General features: G+C 63.0%; 9 protein-coding genes across 9 annotated transcripts; 4 read left to right on the plus strand and 5 right to left on the minus strand.

The window, feature by feature from the left end:
* Positions 1 to 50: 50 nt before the first annotated feature.
* Positions 51 to 4,354, plus strand: RHTO_02655 (GTP binding protein; the record flags this gene model as incomplete). The annotated part of the gene is made up of 5 exons (XM_016416329.1): positions 51 to 2,993; positions 3,051 to 3,141; positions 3,199 to 3,340; positions 3,399 to 3,921; positions 3,980 to 4,354. The coding sequence occupies 5 exons, from the start codon at positions 51 to 53 to the stop codon at positions 4,352 to 4,354; spliced, it is 4,074 nt and encodes a 1,357-aa protein (XP_016271826.1).
* A 467-nt stretch (positions 4,355 to 4,821) lies between these two features.
* RHTO_02656 (zinc finger, GATA-type protein) lies at positions 4,822 to 8,894 on the minus strand (the record flags this gene model as incomplete). Its single annotated transcript, XM_016416330.1, has 5 exons — positions 4,822 to 6,803; positions 6,867 to 7,767; positions 7,826 to 8,198; positions 8,262 to 8,613; positions 8,711 to 8,894. The coding sequence occupies 5 exons, from the start codon at positions 8,892 to 8,894 to the stop codon at positions 4,822 to 4,824; spliced, it is 3,792 nt and encodes a 1,263-aa protein (XP_016271827.1).
* A 1,365-nt stretch (positions 8,895 to 10,259) lies between these two features.
* On the plus strand, positions 10,260 to 11,836 carry RHTO_02657 (fatty acid elongase 2; the record flags this gene model as incomplete). The annotated part of the gene is made up of 8 exons (XM_016416331.1): positions 10,260 to 10,455; positions 10,751 to 10,830; positions 10,889 to 10,987; positions 11,045 to 11,051; positions 11,116 to 11,285; positions 11,358 to 11,407; positions 11,467 to 11,630; positions 11,721 to 11,836. 8 exons carry the CDS (start codon positions 10,260 to 10,262, stop codon positions 11,834 to 11,836), a joined length of 882 nt encoding a protein of 293 aa, XP_016271828.1.
* A 558-nt stretch (positions 11,837 to 12,394) lies between these two features.
* Positions 12,395 to 13,194, minus strand: RHTO_02658 (N-acetyltransferase 9; the record flags this gene model as incomplete). Its single annotated transcript, XM_016416332.1, has 3 exons — positions 12,395 to 12,894; positions 12,951 to 12,974; positions 13,032 to 13,194. 3 exons carry the CDS (start codon positions 13,192 to 13,194, stop codon positions 12,395 to 12,397), a joined length of 687 nt encoding a protein of 228 aa, XP_016271829.1.
* Positions 13,195 to 13,641: 447 nt separating this feature from the next.
* On the plus strand, positions 13,642 to 16,783 carry RHTO_02659 (zinc finger, GATA-type protein, transcription factor; the record flags this gene model as incomplete). The annotated part of the gene is made up of 5 exons (XM_016416333.1): positions 13,642 to 14,293; positions 14,370 to 14,972; positions 15,095 to 15,151; positions 15,564 to 15,664; positions 15,728 to 16,783. The coding sequence occupies 5 exons, from the start codon at positions 13,642 to 13,644 to the stop codon at positions 16,781 to 16,783; spliced, it is 2,469 nt and encodes an 822-aa protein (XP_016271830.1).
* Positions 16,784 to 17,064: 281 nt separating this feature from the next.
* On the minus strand, positions 17,065 to 21,909 carry RHTO_02660 (DNA polymerase delta subunit 1; the record flags this gene model as incomplete). The annotated part of the gene is made up of 22 exons (XM_016416334.1): positions 17,065 to 17,081; positions 17,142 to 17,235; positions 17,301 to 17,437; positions 17,496 to 17,618; positions 17,679 to 17,852; positions 17,910 to 18,002; positions 18,058 to 18,238; positions 18,322 to 18,485; positions 18,544 to 18,667; positions 18,739 to 18,855; positions 18,937 to 19,088; positions 19,146 to 19,539; positions 19,597 to 19,691; positions 19,773 to 19,943; positions 20,024 to 20,266; positions 20,350 to 20,510; positions 20,563 to 20,654; positions 20,711 to 20,962; positions 21,043 to 21,153; positions 21,235 to 21,311; positions 21,376 to 21,447; positions 21,597 to 21,909. The coding sequence occupies 22 exons, from the start codon at positions 21,907 to 21,909 to the stop codon at positions 17,065 to 17,067; spliced, it is 3,357 nt and encodes a 1,118-aa protein (XP_016271831.1).
* Positions 21,910 to 22,129: 220 nt separating this feature from the next.
* On the minus strand, positions 22,130 to 23,121 carry RHTO_02661 (gluconokinase; the record flags this gene model as incomplete). The annotated part of the gene is made up of 4 exons (XM_016416335.1): positions 22,130 to 22,359; positions 22,435 to 22,801; positions 22,892 to 23,012; positions 23,072 to 23,121. 4 exons carry the CDS (start codon positions 23,119 to 23,121, stop codon positions 22,130 to 22,132), a joined length of 768 nt encoding a protein of 255 aa, XP_016271832.1.
* Positions 23,122 to 23,597: 476 nt separating this feature from the next.
* On the plus strand, positions 23,598 to 24,436 carry RHTO_02662 (uncharacterized protein; the record flags this gene model as incomplete). The annotated part of the gene is made up of 3 exons (XM_016416336.1): positions 23,598 to 23,957; positions 24,046 to 24,141; positions 24,251 to 24,436. The coding sequence occupies 3 exons, from the start codon at positions 23,598 to 23,600 to the stop codon at positions 24,434 to 24,436; spliced, it is 642 nt and encodes a 213-aa protein (XP_016271833.1).
* Positions 24,437 to 24,722: 286 nt separating this feature from the next.
* On the minus strand, positions 24,723 to 26,971 carry RHTO_02663 (Arrestin-like, N-terminal domain protein; the record flags this gene model as incomplete). The annotated part of the gene is made up of 2 exons (XM_016416337.1): positions 24,723 to 26,001; positions 26,058 to 26,971. The coding sequence occupies 2 exons, from the start codon at positions 26,969 to 26,971 to the stop codon at positions 24,723 to 24,725; spliced, it is 2,193 nt and encodes a 730-aa protein (XP_016271834.1).
* Positions 26,972 to 27,663: the final 692 nt, after the last annotated feature.

Below are 27,663 nucleotides of genomic sequence, written 5' to 3' on the forward strand. Positions count from 1 at the left end.
GGCAGCGCACACCTCACCTGAGACCCTCTCCGCCATCATCTGCGCACACCATGGCAGCCCCAGTAGCTGCAGTGGCAGCGCCAACGCCCCCGCGACCCGCCTCTGTCTACTCGACCCGCTCTCCTGCCGCCGCCCGTACCCTCGACTCGTCCTCCGCCCCTCGTCCTACCTCTGTCGTCATTGCCGGCGTACGCGGCGCTGAAGGAGGCGCAGAAGCCATCGCTGCACGACGGCGCAACTCTGGCTCGTTCAAGCACATGTCGACCGGAGGACTCGTCTCCAACTCGCCTTTCCAGAAGCTGGCTGGAGGTTCGCCATCGAAGGCCGCCAATCCCGGCCTCGGCTTGTACAACACGTCGAGGATCCCTACGACAGCGGCGCAGGGAGGACTTGGGCGGCGGACAAGTGGTTCGAGGAGGGCCAGCGGAGAACAGGACGAACCGGTCAAGGAGAACAGCAACCCTTCCGAGCTGAACGAGCTCGCTCTCGGTCGGAAGAAGAGCAGTGACTCGTTGGCGCGGAGTCGCTCGTCCTCTCCTGGCGCACCGCTGATGCCAGTCAGGCAGGCGACCGCGGTTCCCAGCCCGACGACGGCGACTCTTTCCTCTTCACCTTTCAAACCGACTCGACCAGCTTTCGACAGCGCCAGTCGTAATCCTCAACCGCCTCTTGACGACATCCCGCGTCGTCAGACGTCGTCCTTCGCCGCTCTCCGCCAGAACAACCTCGTCTCGTCTTCCCCCTTCGCCTCCAAGTCGACCAAAGCTCCTTCGCCCGAGCTTCAGCAGGCGCCCTACGAGATCGAACCCCTCACTCGCGAAAGCGCCCCCTCCGCCTATTACGAGCTGCCCCGCGACGATGCCTCGCCGCAGCTCGCCTCATCTGCCAAGATGAACGGGCAAATGGGTCTCGGTGCTCGCCCTGGACCTGCTTCAGCGTCTGCAGGCGGTCGAATCATCGCCGGCTCGTCCGTCCCTCCGCCCAACACGCCGCCTCGCGAAAGGCACTATACGAGTGAGGCGAGCCCTTCCTCGTCCGTGCGCTCGCCAGGCGGTTCGGCTCTTGCGCAGACTCGTCGAGGTATGCGTGGTCCGAGGCCTATCAGCAGCGGATACGATGACGGCGAAGAGACGGAGCGCGAGGAGGTCGGCCGGACTGTTCGCCGCCAGCCGAGCAGCAAGAGCGTCGCATGGGCCGAGACGGAGGAGGTCTTCGAGTTTGAGGTTGATGACGAGCGAAGGAGGAGCGGCTTGAGCGACGCCAGCACGCTCAGCGACGAAGGACGCTACTACGGTCGCGACAGCTCGGACGAAGAGAGCGACTCGCCACACTACACGCATCAGCCCGACGGCTCCTTCACCTATGAGGAGGGCGGCAGCGTCGAGGTGCACGACGTCGAGATCGGATCCGATGCGGACGAGTCTGTCGTCTCGTCTGCCAGTTCAGCGATGGACGAGGTCATCGGCCAAATCGACGAATACCTTCACGAGGAGTCGGAAGCATTCGACGAAACCGACGTCTTCTCACCCAGCCAGATCCCGTCTTTCGCCGACCAGCCTGACCTGCCCAGCCACCATGACACCTCCGGCTACTCATCGCCCAACATCCCGCAGGCCCCGGCGTCGGCTTTCAGCGTGTCCACGGTGTCGGGCGCGGATGATGGCGCTAGCGAGATCATGTCCGCCTCGTCGTACGATGACGACGAGCAAGAGCAGGACGATGCGCACTTCACGGCAACGAAGGAGGCCATCCTGTCGCGCGGACGAGCCAGTTTGCCCGACGCGCCCGGTTCTCCAGGTCGACCGCCTCTCCCACTAGCACCCGTCTCGCTCGCCGTTACGACCCTTGCGCCGCAACAATCCTCGGTGCCCTCGCTGGTCAAGTCCGAGTCGCAGTTCTCCCTCCCCGATATCCCCGGCACGTCGCCTTTCTTGGGCTTCGAGGACGATGGTGCTGCTCGATCCGTCGTCACGCTCGACGGCGAAGCGCAACCGCTCGCGCTTCCGGCCACCAAGCCTCTACAGCCTCGTCCGCACGATTCCGCACACAAGACGGCGCCCGCAATCGCGCCGGCGGCCCTCGGGTCCCCTTCCACCTTGAACGTCGATCGTGCTGCCGAGACCACAACGCCCGCAAGCCATGTCGAAGCCTCGCCTGTGCTCTCCCGCAAGGCTTCTCTTGTCGGCAGCGATGTCACCACTTCGAGCGTCTCGTGGTACGGTTCGTCGGTCAACGGCTCGCTTCGAGGAGGTACCATCCGCCTCGGTAGGGACAGGCTCGAGGAGCGCATGAAGGCGCACCAGGCGCTCTTCGGCGACAGTAGCCCGCTTCCCTCCTTCGGTGCTTTCCCCTCGACCGCGAAGACGGCCATTCCCTCGACCTCGCAGCCCTCGACCGCGCCGGCAGACTCGCGTGCTATCGAGGCGCACGCAGCGCCGAAAGCGCGCTCGGCGACGCTCTCGTCCAACATGATGCCGACGATCGCCGCCTCGCCTCAACGAGGACAGCTCGGAGTGAGCGTGGGCTCGCCTCTAACGGCTGAAGTCGCGGAGGAGATGCAGAGTCCGCTCGAGCGGCTGCAGCGTGGCATGAAGGGACGGGAAGGCGGCGAGTGGAGGAGCGGCGACAGCTTGCTGGGCGTGGCGGAGCTCGCGGAAGGCGACGACGACGTTCCGCAACTTGCGCCGCTCAAGTCTGGCAGGCCGACACGCCGCCGCAGTCGCTCGACGGGCGACGCAAGCATTGCGGAGACGTCGTCGACGGCGCTGCAAGCGCAGCTTACGATGCCTGAGCTTGGCTTTGAGCGCAAGGCGGGCGATGCCGGCTTCGGTTCCAGCGTTCTCGAGTCGCTCGACGACATCTACAACTCACGCAATCGGACGTACCGTGTCAGGGAGTCGAAGCAGCTCGTCGTCGTCAGCGACTTCACCGGTAGTCGAGCAGGCGATGTCGATCCTGGCCGCGCATGGCGGAAGAAGCGTCCCTCAGACGTCGTGCGTTCATGCCTTTCGTCTTGCATCGGGGGACGCAGCTCACCACCTCATTCGCAGCACGCCATCAATCGCTCGCTCAGTACGATGAGCGTCAACTCGCAAAGCGTGCGCAAGTCTCGCGAGTATGCCGGCCAGCTCTTCGTTCTCCGTGAGCCGCTTCGCATTGCCACTCGAAACGACAGTTACTGACCAAGTCCGCGAACAGTCCGAGACGTCAGCTTCGAAGGCATGCCCATGCCGAGGCAACGAGTCTCCGTAACCGCGACACTCGACAACGGCCGACAGAAAGTCGACGCTGCGGTTCGCGAACTGAGCGGCAAGGTTTCGCTCAAGAAGGAGTTCGAGTTGTACGTCTTTTCACCTTCCGCGCGCAACCGGTTCTGCTCATCACGCTCGTCCATGCAGGATCTGCAACCAGGACCTCGCCTTCTCGATCCACTTCTCGGTGCCCCGCCCTCCACCCTCGAGCACTCCTACACTGCCCTCCGCCCCCTCTCCTGCTCCCACACCGCCTGCGTCGCCGAGCAAGACGCACCGCGCCCTCCGCCTGTTCTCCTCGCCCAAGAAGAAGCCGACACCGATCAAGACCCCAACTGCTCCTCCTCCCACGCCCGATCCTTTCTTCGATTACGTATCGTCCGATGGCCAGCTTGCGACAGCGCGCGTCACTTTTGCGAGCGAGGCAGGCAAGTGCCGGCTGCAGAAGTCGCGCATCCTGGTTCCCTTCGTCTCAAAGAGCTCGTCGTCGCCTCGTTCGTGCAGCGGAGCCCTCACCGTCGACTTGCTCTTCGTGCCGGCAGTATCGGGCGTGCCGAAGGCCAACTTGCCAAAGTCGATGGACGAGGTCCTCGAGGGCCTCGAGTTGGCGGAGTGGGCTACCAAGATCACGCACGAAGGTGTCCTTACCCAGCTCGGCGGCGACACGACCGTGAGTCTGAATCGGCTACCCTTTTCTATCAGCAACTGCTTACCGTCTCGCACCGCAGGTCTGGCGAAGGCGCGTCGTCAAGCTACGAGGCAGCACGCTCGTGCCGTACAGCGAAGTCACGAAGCGCTCGCACGTCGAGATCAACCTTGCGCTCGTCTCGCAAGTTGAGGATCTCAACGTCGCCACCGTCCAGTCGCCCAAGAGCCGAGCCTCCCGCTTCGAGGACGAAGACGAAGACCTCTCGCGCATGGACAATTCCTTCCGGCTCATCTTCAAAGACGGCAACAGGATCGACTTCTACGCCGACTCGCCAGAGGCCAAGGCGACGTGGCTCAGGGTCCTCTCCGCCGTCGTCGGCAAGGAGGACGGCAAGAAGGCGCCGCCTGACTGGGCCGTTGCCGTCCGCAAGCTTCCGCCGCCCAAGTCTTACTAGCCGCATTCTCATGCCTTGCGCACCTGTATTCACTTGTTCCCAGTGTCCTCCTGTACAACGCCGCGCCTTCGCACACGACCCCTCTTGTCGTTTTTCTTGCACAGACCCTTCGCACACGAATTTGCCTCCCCTTCGTTGTCTCGCCTACGCCTGCAAACGGACCTTAGCCATAGTCGTCGACAGAGTGCGTGTAAGCCGAGAGAGGAGAGTTTTGGCAGCGTCAGAGTGAAGAAGAAGTGAGTGAGGCAAGCAAGGGCGAACTTGTATGGCTCCGGCCCCTCCTCGCGAGAATCCCAAATCGACGAGGGAAGCGAAGGGTAGTCATTGGCATGCGAGGGTATCTACAAAAAGCTTGAACGAAAGGAGGCCGAACAGAAAGGCTATGCGCGTGCGAAAGGGTAACAGTAAGTAAAGCTGGGTGTGCAAATGCGGGCTATGCAAGAGTCGTAGGAGAAAGGGAAAGAGAATCAGAAGCGATCGAAAAGGTCGCGGAACAGGTCCTGCATCTGCCCGCTCTGTCCTTCTTCGACGGGAGGTGCGCCGGCCATGGTGGACGACCCGGCATCGAGCGGTCCGAACAGGTCGAGCTTCGAGTAGTCCGCCGACTGGTCGTGTGCGATGTAGGCGTCGGCCGCTGCGGCGGTGGCTGAGGTCGACGCGGCCTGGTCCACCGCGGCGACGGTCGAACCGTCTTGCGAGCTTGCCGAGATCAGCGAGAGGAGCTTGTTGACGGTGTCGCGGTCGAGCTGAACCGTGTCGGCGGCAATGCCCGGCAGCTGGACCTGCTCGGAGCCGGCGGACGATGCGCCGAGCGATTGGAGGAGCGAGATCATGGCGTTGCGCGTGTCGACATTCGGCTCCCGCGCGACCGTCTCGGCGACTGCCTCAATAGTCAACATCCCGGCGCCTTGCTGCTGACGAGACTCGCGGTCGTCGGCGTCGCCTCCGTCGGCAGAGGGAGTGATCCCGTCAAAGTCGGACGGCGTCGGGAACGCTTCGCTAGGAAGGAGGGGAGGACTCGACGGCGGGAGCGAGCCGAAGTCGAACTCGGTGGCGTCGGAGGGCGCAAGGAGGTGAGCGGGGATGAAGGCCGCTCGTCGGTTGGCGGCCTTGCTCGGACCGCCGTTCGAGAAATCGAAGCTGCTCGTTGAGGCGTGCGAGGGACGGGTGATGCGTGAAGCCTGGTCCTGCGTCAGGTCGTGCTGGCCGAGCGACTTGGACGCCACAAACGAGTCGAGCGTGACCGTCTGGTCTTCATCGCGCTGAGCGGCGTTGTCCGGCGACCAAGCGTCCGAGTCGCTCGCGGGCGTCCTGCCGGTACTCATGACGGCGCCTCCACCGGCGTTCGAGTCGAGCGCGAAAGCGGGAACGAGACCATCGATGAAAGAGTCGAGGATGGAAGGAGGCGGGCGGCCGCAGGACTGAGGGGCCTTGCCCTTGGAGCCAGGCGTGGCAGTGCTCGTTCTGGGCAAGACGCATGGCGACGAGGGTGCAGGCGAAGACGGAGCCGTCAAGGCGTTCGACGACAGGCGGGCATCAAAGTTGCGGCGCAGAGACGAGAGGACCGATTCGAACGAGTCGGCATCGGTAGTCGGCGCATCGGTCGAGGTCGTCGCGGTCTTGATCTTTCCTGCCGCGTTCGGACGGGCGTTCTCCTTGCCGAGCGTAGGGCTACCTGGCTGGAGGAAGAAGTTGAACTCGTCCGGGACGGTGCTGGCCTGGTCCAACTGCATTGACTCGCCCTGGCCGGCCTGCTCGCTGACAATGCCGCCGATCGATCCGATGTTGGTTTCGCTGAGGATGCGGTCGAGGGCGGTACCGGGGCTGGCGGTGAGGAGGTAGCTGGGCATGCCCGCCTGACCTTTTCCGCCGCTGTTGCGAGCCGGACGTGGCAATTCCGCGCGAGTCCGGCTCGGGCTGCGGTTCGTGAGGCCGAAGATGCCGCCGAACGCGAACGGGTTCAATGCGTTGTCCTCAACGTCCGAGTTGTACATTGTGCCGTCTCCCTTCGACGGCCTCGACGGTCCACGAACAGGCGACGTTGCGGCAGTCCCGTTGGCCTGCCTGCAGCGCATGCGAGGCGACTTGCCCGGCGAGCTCATGATCCCGGCAAAAGCTGCGCCGGCAGACCTGCCGCCCGCGCGTGAAGGCGAGAAGGAGAAGTTGAGCGCGGGCGAGCGAGGGCCGATCTGCTTCGACGGCGACAAGGGCGGGATCAAGCCGGCGTGGTGGGTTGTGGAAGAGCCGGTCTTCTGCTTCTTCGACTTGCGCTTGACGAGGTCGGCCTCGCAGGTTGCGGTCAGGCGTCCCTGCAGCGGTCGACCGGCGGGCTTGGCCGAGGTAGAGGGAAGGGCGGAGGTCGAAAGGGGCGGCGAGGTAGCGAATGCGGTCGAACCGGCAGGCTGCTTTGTGCGGTGGTACCCGTTCTTGTTGTAGAACGTCCCGCAAGCTGCGCAACCGTCGGATTTGTCAGTCACATTCTGAGGGACGCGAACGAGGGCGCGTGACGAACCGTTACAAACGCTCATGAGCTTCCCATCCGGCCCTTTTCCCTCCCTCCAAGTCGTACTCTTCCGTCTCTTGCAGTTTGCACACCCGCTCTGCGGGTCTCGCGGATTCTGCTTGCCGACTGCCTGGGCATGCGAGGCTGAGAGCGAAGTGAGGTCGATTGCGGCAAAGTGTTCGCGGTGTGAGGTGGACGAGGTCGAGCCGGATTTGGGCTTGCGGGAAGCGGTGGCTGTCGTGGTCGAGGTCGAGGTCGAGGTCGAAGGCGCGCCGGTCGGAGGGCGTGGCAGGTCCGACTGCCAGTGCTGCGAAGACGGGTCCGCCGCAGTTGACGTGAGCAGCGGCTCCGTCGGCACGGGCTGCGGCTGCTGAGCAGGCAAGTTGATCCCGCAGAACTTGGCGAGCGTCTGGATGGCGGGCAAGAGCGCCTCCTGCTGACTCTGCTGGTGCTGCTGCGTGAGAGCAGCGAGGAGACCGCTCGCGTCGGCGCCGGCTGCGGTGAGTGAAGGGAGGATCTGACCGAGGAGGGCGAGGGTGCGAGGGTCTTGCAGGCCCGCGAGGCCGGCTTCGTTCGTGGTGGAGGCGGCAGGAGGAGGTGGGAGGAAGGACGCCGGCGATGAGGCGCCGGTAGCGAAGGGCGCAGGCGGGACTGACGCGGCGACAGGCGGAATTGGCAGTGAAGGCGTCTCGCGCGGCCTTTTGCGCTTGACGGGGTCGCCTGAGGGTACAGGCGCGGTGGAAGCGGGGCGAGCGAGAGGGAGTGCTGAGGATGTGGAAGTGAAGAGAGCGGATTCGCGACGCTTGGGAGGGGAGGAGGCAAAGTCGGACATCTCACTCTGGAGGTGCTGGACTGGGTTGTGGTATGAGCGGAGGCAGTCGAGGAACTGGCCTTGCGTGAATGCGTCGCGCTGCGAGACGAGACCACGTGAGCAAGCGTGAAGCAACGATGGAAGCGACGGTACGCACCTCGGTCAACTGCAACCAAACTTCGAGCGTCTCCTCCGGTTCATCCGCATCGCTCTCTCCCTCGCTCATCTCCATCGCAAAGCCCCCATCGTCGCCACTCCGCCGCTTGCTCCGCCTATCTCCCCCCGCACTTCCAACAATCCGCCCGACCACCATGGTCGTGCCTTCTTTCTTCTCCGCGAGGGTCCAGGACAACATTCCCTTTCCCTCGACGAGTCCTTCGCCCGGCCGGGCGTCGGAAGAAGCGTTGGTCGTGTCGAAGGCCGTGGAGGACGTGCTAGGACCGCTGGGAGGCTGGCGGCGATGCGAGGACTCGTAGGGATCGACGGCGGAGACAGAGAAGTCCTTGGTCGAGTCGATGACGAGCTCAGGTCTGTTCGGGCGCACCAGCGTCAGCGACGTCAAAGCGAGATGAAGGGAACGAAAAGCGGCGCACCGAGAGATGCAGATGGCACTGAGGCACGTCTTGAGCGTCACGCGCCCAAACTGCTGCTGCTGAACCTCGGTACCATCCGCTCTTCGCCCGCTTGACGAGCTGCCGATAACCTGCACCCAAACAGGCGCCGACAACCTCGCCATGCACGAGTAATTTGTTTCGCTCGAGCTTGGCGCGGCGGGTATGGGAGGAGCAGGGGAGTGCGAGGATGGGGACGGGGCGAGAGAGGGGTCGAGGACGGCGAGGAAGTCGGATGAGGGAGTGGAGGCGGGGAGGAGGTGCGAGGAGGTGCTGGGTGTTGGTGCGGACGAGGAGGGGAAGCGCGGCGAAGTGAGGGAGTAGAAGATCTTGACTGCGCGCAGTTTAACCGAATGATCGACTCCCGGTCAGCGAACAAGTCCCCCTCGGCAAGTCGCGTGAAGCAGAGTCGGAGGAACAACTCGACGCACTCATCATCATCCGCCCCTTGCCCTTCCCCTTCCGCCTCTCAACGCTCTTCCCGTTCGCCCTACGCGACTCAGCCGCGCCCGCAGGTCCCTGACCCATCGAACCTCCAGCCTGCGCCTGCGTCTCGCGTCGCGCGTGCTGGTCACTTGAGCTCTGTCGCGCCGGCTTGGGCAGCACGAGCGACATCTCCCTCCTCTGGTCCTGTCCGCGCGGAGAGAGCTAGGAAGAGCGAGGGCTGAGGGAGGGGAAGCGGGTGTTTGGCGAGGTGACCAGGACGCGAGGTCAATGCCGATGACGCGAGAGAGACGCTCGTTCTTTGGGGTCGCGCGGCTGTGTACGATGTAGTCGAGTCAAGGGAGGATCTGCTGGACTGGCTGGCTGGCCTGCAGGGCGTGTGCTACGGAGCGAGTGTGGGTGCCGAGATGGGCGAGGTCGAGGGTTGGGAGCTGGCGTCGTCGGTCCGCGGTGCGCCTGGCAATGCCGCGAGGGTCGAGTTGAGTGGTCGAGTGTGCTGTCTGAGCTGTTTCCCAACCAGCAGCGGGTGTGACGAGCAAGAGAGAGCACTTGTCAACAAGTCGAGAACGCCGCGACGCGAAGGTCGCGTGCGAGTGTCGGCAAGTGTAATCAGTTGTATTCAGCATTACCACTCGATTACAACCGTCACTGGGAAGCCTCCCCTCGAGTTCCGGCGGACCACCTGCCTGCGCTCGCGCCGTCCCTTCGCTCGTTCTCCCACGAACAATGAAAAAGAGCCGCACAAAGTGAGCAGCACCCTCCTCGCTCGCACGGCACTCGCACACTCACAGCGACTGACCACTCGCTCGTCCCGCCCGCGCAGGTTGCAGCCGTAGCTTTTCCTGCCCTCCCTCTCAAGGAGGGTCCAGCGAACGTGCTTCGGTTGCCGTTCCAGCTGCTCAGACCGAACACCCAGGACCCTTCTGTCGACCACACAGACACCGCAGGCGGCGCCTCGCCTCCCTTCGGGGGCTGCTCTCGAGACTTCCGTTGGCGCCGGACCCGATGCCGCGCTTCCTCGCACGGGATGCGCTGGCTGATATGAGGGCGCTGGGTCTCGAGGGTGGCAGTGCGGGGCGTTGCTCGGAGGGCCTACATTCTCCCCCGTCCCCTTGACTCGACGCATCGCCGCAGGATCGACTTCGGAGCTCGAGGGCGAGTCGACGACGGCTTCTTTCGCCTCGCTCGACCACTCAGCAGGTTGTTCCGAGGTCTAGCTACCGTGCAATCACCTTTTTCCATCATCCGAGCCGTCCTTTGTTGCGAGCGAGAGGTGTCCGGCGGGTGACCTTCCTGACGCCCTGTCGCCTCGCTTGGCTCGCAAGCCGGGCTCTGCTGGATCTGGCTGGTAGCATCTGTCGCTGTGAACGCAACGCCGACCCAAGTGAGGCCCGGCGAGAGCGTGCGAGCGCGCGAGGGACGTGTTTGGCCACCTCGGCTTTGGCTGCGCCCGACGCTCGTTCCTCTCTCGCCGTTTCTCTTCCTCCGTCTCCTTGCACCCAGGCTACGCTTCCGACCCGCTCAGGTCCATCCACCATGGTCGCACCGTCCCCCGGCCCCGTCTACTCGCTCCTGCACGCGCTCCCCATCCCTTCGCTCCCGCGCACCATCGAGCACTGGATTCCGGGCCAAACACCCCTCTCGACCACGCCCGAGGTCGTCGTCGCCGTCGCAGTCTACCTCGCAGTCATCTTTGGAGGACAGGCGCTCATGCGCGGATCAAAGCCGTACCGTGAGTTTGGGGTTTCTTCGACCAAGAAGTTGGGGCTCGTGCAGGAACAACGCGTCGGCGGCGTCGGATTAGAGATGCAGACGCGTCAATGGGACGCTTGGGGGATGGAGAGCCTTGGACGGGCAGCGAAAGGCCTGCTAGACGACGAGAACGCGTTCCGATCACGCTTCAACCGCTCGAGGTCACGACACCGTCGAGCGGATGAGCTCGCCTGTCCCGGAGGAGCTTCACCAACAAGGACTCGAACTTGCAGAGCTCACAGAAACTGACTCGATCCTTTTCCGCCGATGCACAGGCTTCAAGCCTCTTTTCATGCTGCACAACTTCCTCCTCTCGACCGGCTCCGGCCTCCTTCTCGCCCTGATGCTCGAGGAGGTGCGTACTGGACGAAGTGATGCCTGGGAGGATTTCGCTCACGCTCTACCGCGCCCAGATCGTCCCCATCATCTGGAAGCACGGCCTCTTCCACGCCATCTGCGCCGACGAGGCCTGGACGCCCCGCCTCGAGACCTACTACATCTTCAACTACTACGTGCGTGGTCCTCCTGTCCCGCGAAGAAGCGGAAGCTGACGTTGTGATGCCGCGCAGTTCAAGTGTGCGCCCCCTCCGACCTTCTCGCGCCGCCCCATTCTCGCAAACTGACGCTACGTCGCGCGCAGACTGGGAGTTGTTCGACACGGTCTTCCTCGTCGTCAAGAAGAAGCCCCTCCAGTTCCTCCACGTCTTCCACCACACCGCGACCGCCGTCCTGTGCTACACGCAGCTCAACGGACGCACCTCGGTTTCGTGGGTCGTCATCACCCTCAACCTCTTTGTGCATGTCCTCATGGTGCGTTGCGGGCCGTTCATTGAGTATGTGGTTGAGGGGAAAAGCTGACTCCGCTCGAGGGCCGTCGTGAAGTACTATTACTACTTCATGACGGCCGCCGGCTACAAGATCTGGTGGAAGAAGTTTGTTCCACGCTCTTTCACTCCCCTTGTGCTAGATCTGACTAGACCGCGTGGGATAGGTACCTCACGACGCTGCAGATCACCCAGTTCGTGATCGACCTCTTCACGGTCTATTTCGCCAGCTACAGCTACTTCGCCTGGACGTACGCCCGTGGGTCGCTCCCGACCCTCGGGTCGTGCGCTGGGACGGAGGGAGCTGCAATCTTCGGCTGCGCCCTTCTCAGTGAGTTTCCTTCCTCTCCTCGTCCTCCTTCCTCTCTTCGTTGGCTTCTGCGAGCGCGGCAGCTGACGCCCCATGGGCCGCGTAAAACAGCCAGTTATCTCTTCTTGTTTGTGGCGTTCTATAACCGCACGTACAAGAAGGCCGGCCAGAACAAGGTCGATGCCGCAAAGGGCGCCGCCGCGACCGTCGCCAAGAAGACCAACTAAACCGGCCTTCATCCTTCCCCCTCGACACATAGACTTCCCCTCTCGACCCGGTTTTCGTCACGGACTCGACTCTACCCTTGGGCACCCCGACTCCTCCTTTTTCCGACTCGCCTTCTCGCATGCCTCAACTCGCATCCTTCAACTTTCGCCTACTCGCCTACTCGACTCTTCGACCTCTCAGATTGTCATACTGGACACCCAACACGCACCCCTCAGCTCGCGATACCCCCACCCCTCTTCGTTCGACTTTCCAACCCCCTCTCCCGTCCGCTCTCCTTCTCGGTTCTCCTCTCACATTCCGTTATCGGATCCCCTTTCTCGCGTTCCTTCCCGGCTCCACCTCGTCTTAGTCGTTCTGGATTTCTTGTTGCAAAACAAAAGGGACCTTTCAATTCGAGTTGACCTGGCTCGACTGGCCAAGATAGACTCGAGAGATCCGCTCTGGCTCATCCCTGCAGCAGCATCGAGACTGGTCTTACCGCTGCCTGTGGGCTTCCCTTGGGACTGTATCGACGTCGAGCGAGATGCGTTCCATTCCTTCTTTGCGGCCGATACATCTCAATCCCGCTCCTCATCCCTCGGGTCCTCCAACTCTATCACCTCCCACCCCTCCTTCCCTTCCCACGGCCACCTCTCCCCCTCCTCACTCGTCGGCCAAACCACCTCCACCTCGCGAAACACCTCCACCCTCTTGCCCTCCCTAAACCCCAAACTCTTGAACAATCCCAAACTAGCCTCGTTGTCGAATCCTATCCGGGCAAAGAACGCGCTGGGAGGGAGGTGGAGGGCGCGGGAGGAGTAGGAGAGGAAAGTCCGGAGTGAGAGCGAGGCGAGGCCGGTGCGCGGTTTGAAGAGATCCGAGGGGGGCAACATGATTTCCATCTCTGCCCTCTGCGAAGGAGGTGAGGAAGATGGAGGAGGAGACGAGGGCGCGTGGAGGAAGAGGTTCACGTCGCCTAGCATTGTTGAGGGGTCGGAGTGGGCGGCGAGGAAGCCTGCTGGGTCGAGTATGGGAGAGGAAGCGGAGGGTTGGCGCAGGTGGATGATGAATGTCAATTCTGTGGGACCGTGAAAGTGAGCGGGAGAAGCGAGAGGAGGAGGAGGAGGGGCGGACTGTCTTCGTCGAGTCGCCATGATCCTGTTTGCCTCGACCATCGTCAGCTTCAGTCGATCAAAGAGCTCGAACCGAAGGCACTCTGCATGTCCTCCTCCTGCTCCAGTGTCAGTCGCTCACTCGCGGTTGCGTCCCTCATCTCGTCGCTGCTCATCCACTCGTGGTAGCGCGGGACGTGCCATCGTCGGTAAGGGCGGAGGACGATGCGGTCGTTGACGAGGGCTGTTGACTCGTTGAGCCGCATCTCGGTGTCGAGTGAGAAAGAGGATAAGAGAGTAGATGGATCTTGATCAGTGTCTCAGGCTGGGCGAGTCGAGCGAGAGTGAGTGCGATTGCAGCACGGCGAGGAGGACGACGAGGAGAGCGAGAACAGCAACGACGACAGCTCCATCGCCAGTGATCCACACCGACACCACCACACACTCACTCAGCACACTCTCGAGGAATCGGCGGCCGTGTGATTGGCTGAGGGCTCCGATTTCAACTCGCTCGCACTCGCCCCTCCTTCCGCGCACCGCTTGCGCTCGCTGAGAGTCGGTGCACGTGCTCGTCGGCTGGATCGCACTCGCTCGACAAGCCACAGACAGCACCCACCCTCCCGCGCGACCCGAGTCGACCGGCCTCGCTCAGCTGATTTGCGATCGCACTCGCCCTCGCATCGCACACCGCACACCGCACAGGCGAGCGCGCCATGATGCGCATCCAGTCCATCCTGTCGCCGCACTCGCCCGCAGGACAACACCTCCCACCCCAGCCTGCGCCACCCGCTCCACCCGCTCCTCAGTCTGACCCGCCTGCCGCTGCTCCCCGATCCATCCCTCTCGCAGCGAATGCCGCACAGCCAGAGCACATCTCCCTCCCGCCCATCTCGTCATTCACTTCCCACACTCCCGCAGCAGCAGCAGCAGCGTCGCCGCACAGACTCGCCTCCCTCGCAGGATGGACCAGCGCGACTCCCGACCCGACGGGCCGAAGCGCCTCGCCTGCGTCTCAGTCTCAGCAGTCGGCCGACGCAGCCGTCGCAGCCATCTTGACCAACCTCCCGCGCGCAGCGAGCCATTCGCCGCCCGCCCCGTCGCCCACCTCGCACGAAGCCGCCCCTGCCGCCCCGACTCCCCAGCCTCCCACGGCGCTCAACCCGATCCCGTACTACAACGGCAAGCTCCCGAAGCTCAAGGGCCCCGCTGAGGCGAACGCCCCTTCGTCGGCGGCGGCGGCGAACTCGGCCCCCGCCCCGTCGAGCAGGAGGGACAAGCCGCCCAACGTGTGCACGTCGTGTGGGACGACGCAGACGCCGCTTTGGAGGCGCGACCCGCAGGGAAAGACGATCTGCAATGCCTGCGGTGCGTTTCAGCCGCGAAATCACCCCTTTTCTCTTTCCGACCGTCAGTTGCTGACTTGAGCGTTTCCATCGCACAGGTCTGTACTTGAAGAGCCGACGCCAGGCTCGCCCGTCGAGCGGGACAGGCAGTCCCGCCCCGTCTGCCGTTCCCTCAAGCTCGACCGCAACCGCAACCGCTTCTCCCGGCCCTTCTTCCGCTCCCTACCCCGCTTCCGTTCAGCAACCTCCGCAGCCTCATGCGCCCACTCACTGGACGCAACACGCCGCCGCAGCGTCTGCCTCACTCGCGCACTCGTACCCTCCTCCTCCTCCTCACGCCGCCTACCCAGCTCCCTCCGCTTCTCCCGCCCCTCCCCCTCCAACACTGCACACCCTCTCCCCTCCCCAACCCGCTCCACCAATCCTCACCGCCCCCACCCCCTCTGCCTCTCGGGCAGACGACCCAGCGCCCGGCTCCTGCCCCGGCGGCGGGATCTGCAACGGCTCAGGCGGCCAAACCTGCTGCGAGGGATGTCCGGCTTATAATAATCGGATCATGTATGGGGGTGGACAGGGAGCGGGCGCGGGGAAGAGGAGGAAGAAGGGTGTTGAGGCGGCGGGTGGAGGGCAGGGAGCGCAGGGAGGAGGAGGAGGCGAGGAGGAGGGAGTCGGGGTGATGGAGTGCCACAACTGTGGGACGAGTGAGTCGCGCCTTTCGCTTTTGGTTTGAACTTGCGCCCAGCGGTGCGAGCCGTCGCTTCGAGACTCGATCTGCGAGCAAACGGGCGTGCGCTGACCTCTCCTCGCTCGCGCGCTCTCGCAGGGACTACACCGCTTTGGAGGCGAGACGGCGAGGGACGCGTGACGTGCAACGCTTGCGGTGAGTCCTGCTCGACGCTCGTTCCATCTCGTGCGACTTTCGGCGGCATCTTTCGCGCGGTCTTCGGTCTCAGTTCTCGGTTAAGGGCGTTTGATACGAGTCTGAAGGACTCGTGAGCATCGAACAACGGCGCAGGAGCAGAAGGAGGAGAAAGAGGGAGGGAGGAGAACGAACCCTGCGAGGGAATGTCTCAGGCGGGCCCGCTCGGCGAGGTATCTGATGGAGTCGTCTCTCGCTCTCTTCGCCCCGTACGCCTCTCGCGCGCTGTTGCAGAGGTCTGAATACGCTTGATCTGAAGCCGGGGCCGCGCGCTGACTCTCGCAACCCCTTCATCGCCCCGCCTTGTCCTCGTCGTTCCCTCCCCGATCGACGGCCTTCCAACGCCTCTGCGGCACCTCGTCTATGCTACCAGGCCTCTACTACAAGCTGCACGGCGGCCAACACCGTCCTGTCAACCTCAAGAAGCCGACGATCAAGCGTCGCAAGCGCGTACCCGCCGCTCCTGCTGCTCAAGTGCGTCCTGCCTTGCTTCCATCTCACCATCAGCTACAAAGGGCTGATCAGTTACTCGCACAGAACCGCGCGGCGATGATGGAAGCCCACGCGCGCGCGACAGGCCAAGCAGACGGCTCCCCTCCCCCCTCAGGCGGCTCAGACGCCGAGCAATCCGTTGGAGACTCGTCGACGCCTGCGCCGCCCGCCAAGCGTCGCAAGACGACGACTAAGAAGGCTGCGGCGGTGGCGGCTGCGACTTCGTCGCCTGCTGTGTTGGCGGAGAGGGAAAGGGAGGCGGCGGCCGCTGCTGCTGCGGCGGCGTCGACGAGCGCGCCTCAGCAGGGGTCGCCGAGGAACACGCTCTCGGAGCTGGCGGCCATCGCGGCGCATACTGCGAACGCGGCGAACGCGGCGTCCAAGCCGCACGCGCGCGCCGCTGCTCCCGCCGCCCCTGCACCGGTCGCGACTCCCGCCGCCGCTCACTCGCACCACCATCACCACCACCACGCGGTCCCTCACCAGCACACCACGCACACTCCGCACGCACACCACGCCCATCCTCCCCACAGGCACTACACGACTCCCTCTGTCCTCCTCCCCCCTCCGCCTCCGACCGCCGCATCGTTCGTCCTCCCCGCTCTACCAGCAGACGCGCCTCTCTCGTCCCTCAGCGTCAAGGACCTCGCAAATCTGAGGGCGTCGCTCAGGGAGGAACTGGATCTTGCGAGGGAACAGATTGCGAGGTTGGATGGGTTCGTCAGGCGTGGAGAGGGGATGGTTGACTCGCTCGACCGGTTCTTGAGGAACGCGGCGACTGCACCCACACCTACACCCGCTCAAGCACCTGCACCCAAGCCCGCGCCGGTCGCGACGGAGGAAGACGACTTTGAGGCTCGTATGCGCGGCTTGCCCGTCCAGGCGGCTATCAAACTTCCTCTCCGTCGACCTGCCGAGCAAGGTCAGCCGCAGCAGCAGCAGGCGGAGCAGGTCAAGCGTGAGGGAACGGAGGAGCCGGCTCAGGCTCAGGCGCAGGCAGCGGTCGAGAGGGAGAAGGCGGGCGACAAAGCGGCTGAGACGATGGAGGTCGACGCGGCGTCGACTGCTCCTGCCAGCGGATCGGTCGCTGCCACCGCTTAGTCGCCTAGTTGTGCCCTTCGCATCGTTGAGGAGATCTGTTTGCCTCACCCCGCGCGCTGCATCCCCTTGCACTCGTTTTCTTGCACACGCCTTTTCTCGCATCGTCTGCGTGCAGTGCATCTTACTGATCCATACACGACTTTGACGTCAGACTGAAGCGAATCTCTCGAGAGGAGCGAAGTGAGGTGAAAGTGCGGCAATGCAAGCGAGCGAGACGGACGTAATCGTGACAAGACAGACAAGCGAGAAGACGAGTACAATGCCGAAGCCGAAGCGCCGCCTCACCACTCTCCGTCGACTGCGCGAGGAGACATTCGTCAGCTTTTGCGCTCGAGACGAAGTTTGCAGCAGTACGCACAACGCTTGAGCGTTCCGACGGCGTCGACAGCCTCTTTCTGTGCCTTCTTGCGCATGTAGAAGATCGGGCAGTCTTTCGACGTGCACAAGACGTCCTGCGAAGCGACCGAGAGCGTTCGTCAGCCTTGCTCTTTCGCCAAAAGCGTCGTCGCCAACGCACCTGATGCAGCGAGCCCTGGCAGCGTTGGCACTGCGTCCACAGACGAGCGTAGGCCGTTTCTGCTTGTGCGGCAATGGAGACTTGCTTGGCGTGCAACTCGGCCGTTCGAGGGCGGCAGTTGTTGCAGACGGCTTGGTCTGCGCGTGCTGACTGGGTCAGCGAGGGGGCGGGTGGCGAAGGAGGTGAGCGACTGACTGAGCGAGTTCGGCTTGAGAGGCGTGCGGCAGCCGAGGCAGGTGACGGTCTTGACGGCGAACTTCATGAGGCCGCCGACAGTCGGTGCGACGATCGAGACAGTGCGGGTGTGGTCGCCGGCGACTGTCGCAAATCGTGAAATCAGTCACGCTGAGTATGAAGCGATGCGAGGAGGCGACTCACGCAGCGAGCTCGCCTTCTCGCCCAAGATCGGCTCGAAGATACGCATAAGCGGCTTCGAGAGCTGGTTGTCGAGATAGTACTTCGTGTCGATCGGGATGTTGTTCTCGAGCACGTATAGCGGGTCTTCGGACTTCTCGTAGGCGCGCGCGTCCTTCGTGCCCTTGATGATCACGTCTGGGAAGCGGAAGGAGGTGAGCGGCTGCTGGTAAGACGTTAAAGATCCGAACGCACAGGCCACACGGTCACCCATTGCCGGTGCAGAACCAGCATCGCGCTTCTTCATCCGCTCAGCGAGCTCGACGTGCGCTTGCTTCGCGGCGTAGTCTGCGGGCGGGAAGCATTCAGCACGCATCCTGCCGGTCGGACTATCAAGACGCACCAGCTTTGGCGAGAGCCTTCGTGATGACGAGCTGCGACAGGTCGACCTTGTTCTGCAAGAGATCCGAGATGACCTGCTTGGCGTAGTCTTCGGCTCCCCGCACGTCTCGCTCGATGAGCATCTTGCGCAGGCAGGTATCGATAACGGTGACGACGAGGCGGCAGTTGTCGCGGCGGACGGTCTGTGAAACGCAAGTTACGAGCGAACGCCATTCACCAAGCCCGTTAACTCGGCGACGAAGGCGAGGGGAGGTTCTGCGCTCACCTCGATACCCTTCGTGTCCATCTTGTCGTACTTCTCCGGCTTCGTCCAGTACAGCCCAGCGTAGCGCTTCTTGCTGATGAGTAGATACGGGTAGTAGACCTTCTCGAACTCAAGCTTGATGGGCTTGATGAACTTGGAGGTGACGAAGTCCGCTGCTTCGGCACCTGCGAGCGAGACAGCATCAGCTGTGGGAGCGAGGAGCCTAGAAAGAAGGCGACGCACCCAGCTTCATCGCCGTCTCGAGGTCGGGGCAGCCGAAGCGGACCATGACGGAATCGGTGTCGCCGTAGATGACCTTGGCGTCGTAGTCGTAACCGTTCGCCGTGTTGTATGTCGATTGCACGACCTGCAGGCATCGTGCGAGACATCGTCAGCAAGCGTGCTCAGTCAGTTCAAAAGGTTCGCTCGCGTCCGTACCTCCTTCGTCTGGTCGATCATCTCGCGACCGTACGCCGTGACCGACATCGAGATGGGCAGGCAAGGGAGCTTGCCGATCGTCGCACCGGTGAATCCGTAAACGGAGTTGGCGGACACCTGTTCGTCAAGTCAACGCACAATCAGCGAGGGCTACTTCACAGTCAAGAGAACAAGCCGAGGAGTCAGAAACCGACAAACCTTCAAAGCGAGCTGACGACCGTCCAAGACGGCACGCTTGAACGGGTCCTTTTCCTGCTTGAGCTCTGCACGAGCACGCTTACGGGCGGCGAGGAGGTCCTCGAGAATCGTCGGCAGGAGTCCTTTCCGCCTGTGCGCCTTGACGAACAGGTCTGCGCGGAACGGGCACGTCAGCAACAGCGGACGAAGCGGTACGAAAAGCAACCTACCTCCGTTAGGCGTGCGGACAAAGTCCTCGCCCTCCTTGAGGTTGAGCGCCTGAGCGATCTTGACGTCGAGGAGTGTCGTGTAGCAGAGATTGTGCGCCTGCATGATGGAGGGGTAAAGCGAGGCGAAATCGAGCGTCGCAATGGGAACGTCGTAGTAGCCTTGCTCCGGTTCGAGGACGGTCGCTCCCTCGTACTGCTCGTCGGACCCTTCCTGCTTGAGCGCGGGGATCACGTAGCCCGTCTTGAGCGCTTGGCGGTACAGCTGCGAGATGACCTTGATCTGCTGGCCGCGCGAGAGGAGGTAGTTGAAGGGGATGCCGGTGACACGCGCCATCTCGGTGTAGTTGATGAAGCACATGAGCTTGTCCATCAATCGTTGCGGGAGGTAGGCGTCCTGCAAGAGGATGGATTGTCAGTTTGGCAACGGCTACGCTCGCAGCGAGTCGCGCACCTTCAAGCAGTAGACGGCGAGACGGCGACGAGACTCGGCGGTACCGTTCTGCAGGTCCGTGATGACCGAGTGGTGCACGTCTTCCTTCTGTTCGCCTGTTGTACGGGAATTTGTATCGATCAGCTCAAGTCGCTGAACGAGCGACGAAGCTGAGACTGCTGTTCGTCCCGACTCACCAAGGAAATGCGCGCAAACCGAGTTGAGCGTGTACGAGCGCAGCTTGTAGTCGCGCTGCATGACCTGGAGGATATCGAGCTGGAGGCGGCCGTCCATGCTCGTCTCCTTCGAATCGCGGGTGCCGTAGGCCTTTGACGAGAAATGCGTGTCCTTGACTTCGGTCTTCACGCCTATCGTCGAGAGATGGACTTTGTCAGCACACGCGTCGAAACCGTAGAAGGCTGAAGTGCTCCTCGCACCGACGACTCACCCTTGAGCCGACTGAAGTACGGGAAGTCCGACACCTTGAGCGCCTTCGCGCGGTCCATGAGGTACGGGAAATCGAACTGGCTGGTGTTGTAGCCGATGATCAAGTCCGGGTCGACCTCCTCAACGAACTTGCGCCATTTTGAGAGGAGGTCTGCTTCCTTCTTGAATTCGAGGACGTCCGAGCCGACGATGTGCGAGCAGGTGTTGAGTGTGAAGACGTTGCGGATGAAGGGCTTCGATTCGCCTGCGGAGATTCAGACCGACGATTAGCGAGAGATGCTCAAACGAGCGCAACCTTCGCAACGGCCCATCAACGAGCGCACTCACCTTGTCGCGTCACCATGTTGGCGATCTGGATGACCGGGTCGATCTCGGGCTCGGGGAAGATACCCTTCCGACCGGCGCACTCGATATCGAACGAGAGGATGCGGAGAGGAGCGATGCCGGACCATTCGCCTTCGGCCGGATGCGAGATGAGCTGGTCGTGTCTGCCGCGGCGGGTTAGCGGGACTCGGGAGGTATGGGGCGGAAGGAACGCACTGGCACTCGATCTCGTACTGGCAGTTCGAGACGGGGTTCTTGGCGCGCTCGTACGTTCCCGGCTTCAACTCCAGCCAGTTCATGCCGACGATCTGCTCGAGCAATGACATAAGCATTGCTAGCAGCGAGCTCGTTGAGAAGTACGCACGTGGTGATCGATCATGAAGCGAAGGGTGTAGGCGATGTTGCTCTCGTAGGTCATCAACGCCGTCCCGTCGAAGAAATCCTTGTACTGGACTTCGCCCCTTTCGAAAGCGTTGCGGACCTTGGGGTACTGCTTCGTATCCATGACGGTGATCTTGATGAAGGGAGAGACGGCGTCGCCCTTGTAGCCCCAGAGCGAACGCTTGTTGGCGAGCGAGACGGCCTTGACAGGGCGGATGCCGTTGAAGTGGGCGGCCTGTGGAAGTTCGGGCGACCGACAGCGTCAGCAGAGTTCTAAGTCGAGCTCAGACCGAAGCGGAAGCTGCGCCGACGCACATTGAGGTGCTCCATGAAGGGGAGGCAGTCGCTGTTGGTGAAGCCGCGCGGCGCCGAGACCCAGAAGTAGGGGAGGAAACCCTTGACGTGTAGCAGAACCGAGTTGCCATTCTGCGCGACGGAATCGCGGCACCGAAGCCCGTCAGCAACGCGAAGATGCGTCAAAGGCAAGGTGAGGAACGACCGCCTCACCTTGGTCACGCCAAACGCCCTGATCGTAGGAGCGCCGCCTCCCGCCGAGAACTCCTCGATGTCGATTTGCTGGAAAACTGCGAAGGGGAAGAAAGGAGCGGTCAGACCGCCTTCAAGCGACGAGGAGAAGGAAGGACGCACCGAGACCGTCGCGCTGCGGGTTCAGCTTTGGCGCATCTGGCCTGCCCCACTTTTCTGCCTCTTCCTGTGGCGCTGTGTGAGGCATTTTGTCAGCGCATCGAACGAAAGAGCGAGGAGAGCGACGTTCGGCTCTTCCTCGACGAAGGGAGAGGGACATCCCCCGCAATCCGCGGCCTCGTTCGGATGAGCCCGCGTGCACTGCATGAAACAGAGCGACTTACTCTCCTTGTTCAGCCTGGCGAGGAGCGCCGTGAAGTTCTCCTTGTCGTCCTCGCCAATCCTCCCCGCCTGACGGAGGTCGACGGTGCGCTTCTTCTTCTTCGGGCTGGGTGTCTTGGCCTGGAAGAGTGCGGACAGTGGCTTTGCGTGAGCGCCTGCTGCACTCGACGGTGGCGCTGCATGGTCCTCGTCGGGGATGTCCTGCTGGGTCGCGAGGTTGGCGTCGGCGGTGGGCTCGCCTGCGACGGTCGCGGGTTCGCCCTGCGAGACGGGCGGCGTCGTGCGTCGTCGCTTGGTCACTGGCTCGCCGTCCATCTCGTATCCGTGCGAGTTTGGCGAGAGTGAACGAACGCGACTCGCGCCTCAACGCATTGCGACTTCGCGAGCGAGAGGGAAAATCACAAGGACTCGATAAGGCGCAATGCAGTGCAGTCTATGCCCAATGCTAACCCTATACTGAACGCGAGAAGAGACCCGGGAAGACCCGAGTCGACGTCCTCTTTTTCCTCCTCACCTCGTCGCTTGCCTCGTCGCCTCAACCGACGAACCTCCTCGCCCGCGCCACCGCATCCGCAATGACCGCCTCCTTGCCCCTCTCTTCCGCCTCGCCCTCGCCCTGGCCCAGCTTGACAACCGCGACGTTGACCTCGTCCGTCTCGTGCGGTTCTTGCAGCGTCGCCAACTGCGAGTCGAGCATCGACGCCTTCATGAAGTGGCCGGCACGGTGTTCCATACGGTTGAGAAGGAGAGGGCGGGTGCCTTGGACTGCGAGAGAGGCGGGAGGGTTAGCCAGAAGGTACGAGGGAAAAACGCTGAAGCGGTAGGACAATCTCGACGCACGGTAGATGAAGAACGTCTCGATGTGCGGATCCAGGTGCTTGTCCGCAGTGACCTCCTTCTCGTTCGGCAGCACAAACCTCGCCTCCTCGCCCCTCAGCAAATTACGATACTGCACCGTCAACGCCGAACAAGCGACCACAACCGCCTCCCTCTCCCTCTTCTCCCCTCGTTGCCGCATCTCCAGCCGAGCGTTGAGCGATGGTGCTTGGATGCGAGAGATGGCCGCGTGTAGCTCGTGAGAGAGCGCGGCGGAGTCGACTTCCGAGGGAGATGGAGGGGCGTCGGGGCGGTCGAGCGCGGCGAGTCCTTCGGGTGAGGTAAGTAGGATGGCGGTCTCACGGATCTTGTGCAGCCAAGGAATTCGGTCCTGTGGGTGGAAGCAGGAAAGGAAAGAAGATTAGCTTCTTCGAAAGAAGCGAGGCGTTGCCTCCATCCCTCAAGTTCGGGCCTCACGCACCTCGTCCGTCAACGGGTTCCCAGCGCTCATCTTCGCTACATTCGCCGCAGGGTGCAAGTCGTCCCCGTCGACGAAAGGAACACCGGAAGCCGTTGCGACGCCCAACCCAACGGTCGACTTCCTGCTCAAGGCGGTTCGGTCAGCTTACAGGCGAAGCGAAGAAGCCAGAGCAGGACGCACCCGCAGCCTGAAGCGCCCATTACGATGATGAGTGCGGGAAGAGGCGGCATGATGTCGGTTCGAGGAGTGGGAGGTGCAGAAGAGCGAGGATAGCGTGGAATGGTGTGCGCGCCACAGTCTAGGGTCGCAGCGGTCTATGGAGCAATCTAGCGAGCTCGAGCGCGGCTAACGAGCTTCGAGTTGAGGTGCAGGAGGTCGGGAGCAGGGTTGGCTTCTCCCACTCCTCGACGACCAGACCACTCTCGCTAGGAAGGCTCGTACAGTGCTTTCTCCAGTTCGACAAGCCTCAAAACAGCAAGACCGCCCATTACCGCTCTCGCCTGAGCCGAACTCCTCGACATCCTCCATCTCCCCCACCTCGCTTCCTCGCGTCTATCCCGTCTCCCTCACAGCTTACCGGATCCTCAAGAGCCCGCCAAGTGCGGCCGATAACCCTGATTGAAGCACCGACGCCCGCTGACCTTGTCTCGCGCACCTGCAGCCCTCCCTCACCCCGACCTCTTTCTCTCCACTCCTGTCAACAACGATGAACGGCCTCCCTCCTCCTCGCATCGACATTCTCGTCCACTCTCCCTCTCCCTCAGTCTATCGTCCAGTCCTCGAACAGCTGCTCGAGCCTTCTCCTCCGCTCTCTACCCTCCTCACTCCGCAACTCCACGAACGCATCTCCTCCCTTCCCGGCTCTTCCAAGCCCAAATCGTACTCTGATTTGCTCGCCCTCGCGGCGCAAATCGTGGACGAGTGGGATGTCGAGGACCAGGCGGCGTTCTTGGCTGCCCACCCGAGGATTGGAGAGACGAAGAACTTGAGCAAGGCGAGTGAGGGCGAGCAGGCGCCGCAGGCGGGTCAGCAGGCTACGCCGGCGCAGGTGCTTAAGCGATTGCAGGTGCGTGAGCGCAGTCATCGCATCAGCAACTCAGCCAACGGTCCTTGTCCATCGGATGCTGATGCGTTTGAGGCGCTGCTTAACACAGGTGCTCAACTCGCTTTACGAGGACGCTTTCCCTGGCCTGCGCTTCATCACCTTCGTCAACGGTCGCTCCCGCGCGGAAATTGTACCCGAACTCGAGGTCAGTACAATTGCCGTCTCGTGCTTCTGGCTAGCCATGCCTTTCGCAATGCGCTACCTGCTGTTCCTCGTAGATGGAAGCATAACTGACGTCAAGACTCCGCTCGCAGTCCCTCCTCTCCCTCTCGCTCCCGCCTCCCACCGCCTCCGAAGCCGAACCGCGCCTCTCAGATGTGCGCAAGCAGCTGCGCATCTCGCCTGCCGGCTCGAAGCCGTGGAGGGACGAGCTGAAGCGCGGACTGCGCGACATGTGGTTGATTGCGAAGAGCAGGGCGGAGAAGATGGGTGTCAAATGAAGCGTGGCCAGGGATGTAGGGTTGATTTGGGTTGTATCGCGTTGTCAGTGTCTCTCTCTCTCTCTCTCGCTTTGCGCCAACGGTCCGGTTGGAGAGAGGAAGATGCGTGAGGAAGTCTTCGTTTCTAGGTGATACAAGAGTGCGGAAGAAGGCGAGCGAGCGATACAACCAGGAGAGTCCAACTGCGAGGGCATGATGCGAAGTGTGCGCGAAAGAACGATGAAAGAGATGCAATGTGCGAGGCGAAAGTCGAAAGAACAGTGTCCGTGAGAAAGGTGTCATCCGCTCAGAGGCAGGGAGGCGACTTGAGGGCGTCCTCGTACGTCGGAGGAGCGCAGAGCCATGCGCCGTCAGGCCCTTCGCCGTGGTCCCTACGCGTGTCCTCGCCGCGCTCCTCCCTCGCCTCCCTCTCAGCCCTCCGCGAAGCCGTCTCCGCCTCCGTCATCCCGCTCAAGCATGCGAGTCCCGGTTCCGCGACCGAGCCGATCGTGACGGGGATGAAGAGCTCGCGCAACTTGCCGGGGAAGGGAAAGGCGCCAGCGGGAGTCGAGTCCTGGCCTGCTGGCATGCGGCGAGGAGAGCGGTTCGAAGGGACGTAGAAAGGGTTCGACGTCGACTGGCCGGAGTAGACGCTCGTGCGGGGCGAGGCGGGAGAGGTGAAGCTGTTGGGTCGCGGAAGCTCCATGTCGGGCGACTCTTGGCGGAGGGCGGCGAAAGTTTCGCGGAGGCAGGGCGAGGCAAAGCCGACTTCGATGGAGAGGAAGAAGCGAGTCGAGACGTGTACGTGGCGGCCATACTCCTTGGCGACGGGCGGGCGTGTGCGGAACGCAGGCGAGAACCAGCTGCACTCGCCGTGCGTCGTCGGAGGAAGAGAAGTCGGCTCGAGGTCGAGGGCGGTGGAGTAGCCGTGCGTCCAGCCGCGACCGTCTGCGCCGCAGAGCGGGAGGGAGATGTCCTTGATGACGACCTCCGCCTTCTCAGTTGGGTCGGCGCCAGGACGAGACGAGTACGGGACCCAGCCCCAGCGGGAGACAATCTCCTCCTCCTCCTTGCACCAAGGGTCGACGATGACCTCCTCGGGGTATCCGAGCGCGGCGAGCGAGACGCCAGGTCCAAGTCCCCACTCGTCCTCGATGGCGTTGGCGAGCGAGCCTTGCGACGACTCGCGAACGTAGGTCTTGCGAACGAGGGCGAGGCGGATGTACAAGTCGGTCGGCTCGAGTGGCCGATCGACGATGCGAAGTGATACAGGAATGGATGCGTGCGCGCCAGGCGAGAAGTGCGAGGTCGGAAGCGAAGGGTACACGATGTGGTAGCCGGTCTCGGTTGGTCGAGGCGAGAGGGTGAGCGAGCGCATGAGCGACTCGAAGACGCCCTTCTTGTGGTCGTGCGTGAGGACGGGGAGCTCGGGTGCTGGAGCGGGCAAGGTCGAAGGCAGGACATGGAAGGGAACGGAGAACACCTTGAGCCGCCGGGGCGTGCCGTTTGAGTTCTTCGCCGAGGAGAAGAGCGCAATCGACATGGTGTACGAGATGCGGAACTGGGCGCACTCGAAGGACGGCGGACTGTGCGAGTAGATGTCAGCGTCGTGTCAAGAGAGTTGGACGCGGTGAGAACGCACAGCCTGTCCGAATTGGGCACCTTCATGCTGAGCGGGAGGACGTAGGTCCCGGGCGGCAGCCGCGTCTCGCCGTCCTCCTCGAGGTCAACGCGTCCCATCTTCTTCGACGCCGTCTTCTTGACCGACTCGGCATCGCGCTTCCAGATGCGCAAGCCGCTCGAGAGGTCGATGCAGAAGTCGGCAATCATCCGCTTCGACTTGACGTTGCCCTCCTCATCGAGCGTCTCGCACATGCCCGTAACGCCGAGGTGCATCCCGCCGAGAGACGAGAACGCGAGGCCGTTTTGCGAGGTGATGCGGAGACGAGGAGAGAACGAGATGCGCTGCGAGGGGAAGAAGGCGGGTGGGAGGGTCTGCTCAGGTTCTTCGGGCGCGGTCGGCGACCTGTGCGACGTCGAGATGGGCTGGTTGTTGGTCGTGAAGAGCAGCTTGAGCGAGAAGTCGGTGCCGTGCCAAGGGTCGTTCGAGACGGGCGCGAGAGCCGGGGCGGAAACGGTTCGAGGAATACTCGCGGCTTTTGGGGGAGTTGGAGGCGGCAACAGGGACGAGATAGAAGGCGCAGAAGCCGAAGAAGGCAGGCGAGACGAGGAAGACGCGACGGGCGGCGGCGTGATGGGCGGAGGGAGGCAGAACGAGCCCGCCGAGGACGACGGGGTCATCGCGCAGGACGTCGCATCGCTGAAGGGCGAGCTCGGCAGCGACGGGTAAGGCGACGCAGACCCACACGACGACGGAGACGGCGGGCACTCGCCCATGTCGTCGCGCTCTGCCCACGGCTCCAGCGTCCTTGGTCGCGCGAGTGCGGCCGCCGCAACGTCTGCCAGGTTGAGGGGCTTAGTGAAGGGGGTCGCCGCGGGCTGGGGCGGCATCGGCGCGTCGAGAGGGAAGTCTGCTGGGGACGAAGACGGGAACATGGTCGCGCTGGGTGACGGAGAAGCGAGTTGAGAAGGCGAAGGGGACAGCGGAGCGAGCCAGTCGCGGCGGAAGGTGTGAGCGGACGGGGTCGAGTGAAGGGGAGGTGGACGATGCGCTGGACGAGGCGGAGTGAGCGAGTGAGCGGGCGCAGGCATGTTCGTTGACAATCCGTTTCGCGAGCGGTTGCCAGGGGAAGCGCGTCGAGTGCGCGCCGTGTCGACTTGACGAGTGACAAGCCTTCTGTCGGCGCTCGAGGGAGTTGACAGCGTGTGAGTTCGAGTCGAAGGAGCAGAAGGGACTCGCTGGACCCAACAAAGACGAGCAGGAGGACAAGGCGAGTGCTTTGACCGCCGTCGCGCTCACTCTATCAGCTTATCAGCGCGTCTCGATCGCGTTTGGCAGTCTGATCAGTTTGGATCGCAACTCTCCTCGTCCTCTTCTCGCCGCGGGTGCTGTTCTCCTTCGCTCTGTCTGCTCGAGCTGCCCCTTTCAGCTTGCTTTGCGAGCGGTCGAGGCAGCGTGAATGCCCTATTCCGATCTGTTCCAAGGGCGGCGGCTCGACTCTGTCTGCTCGAACACCCCTTCTTCCAGCAAACGACTCTCACACAACGCGCGCTGTTCGGGGGCTCGGACTCGCCTCCGTCGACCTCGCACCCGTCGCGCGCTGAGCGGGCAGGATGAATTGCAGCAC

The sequence above is a fragment of the Rhodotorula toruloides genome (assembly GCF_000320785.1).
Source record: "Rhodotorula toruloides NP11 unplaced genomic scaffold Scaffold19, whole genome shotgun sequence".
NCBI classification, from domain to species: Eukaryota; Fungi; Basidiomycota; class Microbotryomycetes; order Sporidiobolales; family Sporidiobolaceae; genus Rhodotorula; species Rhodotorula toruloides.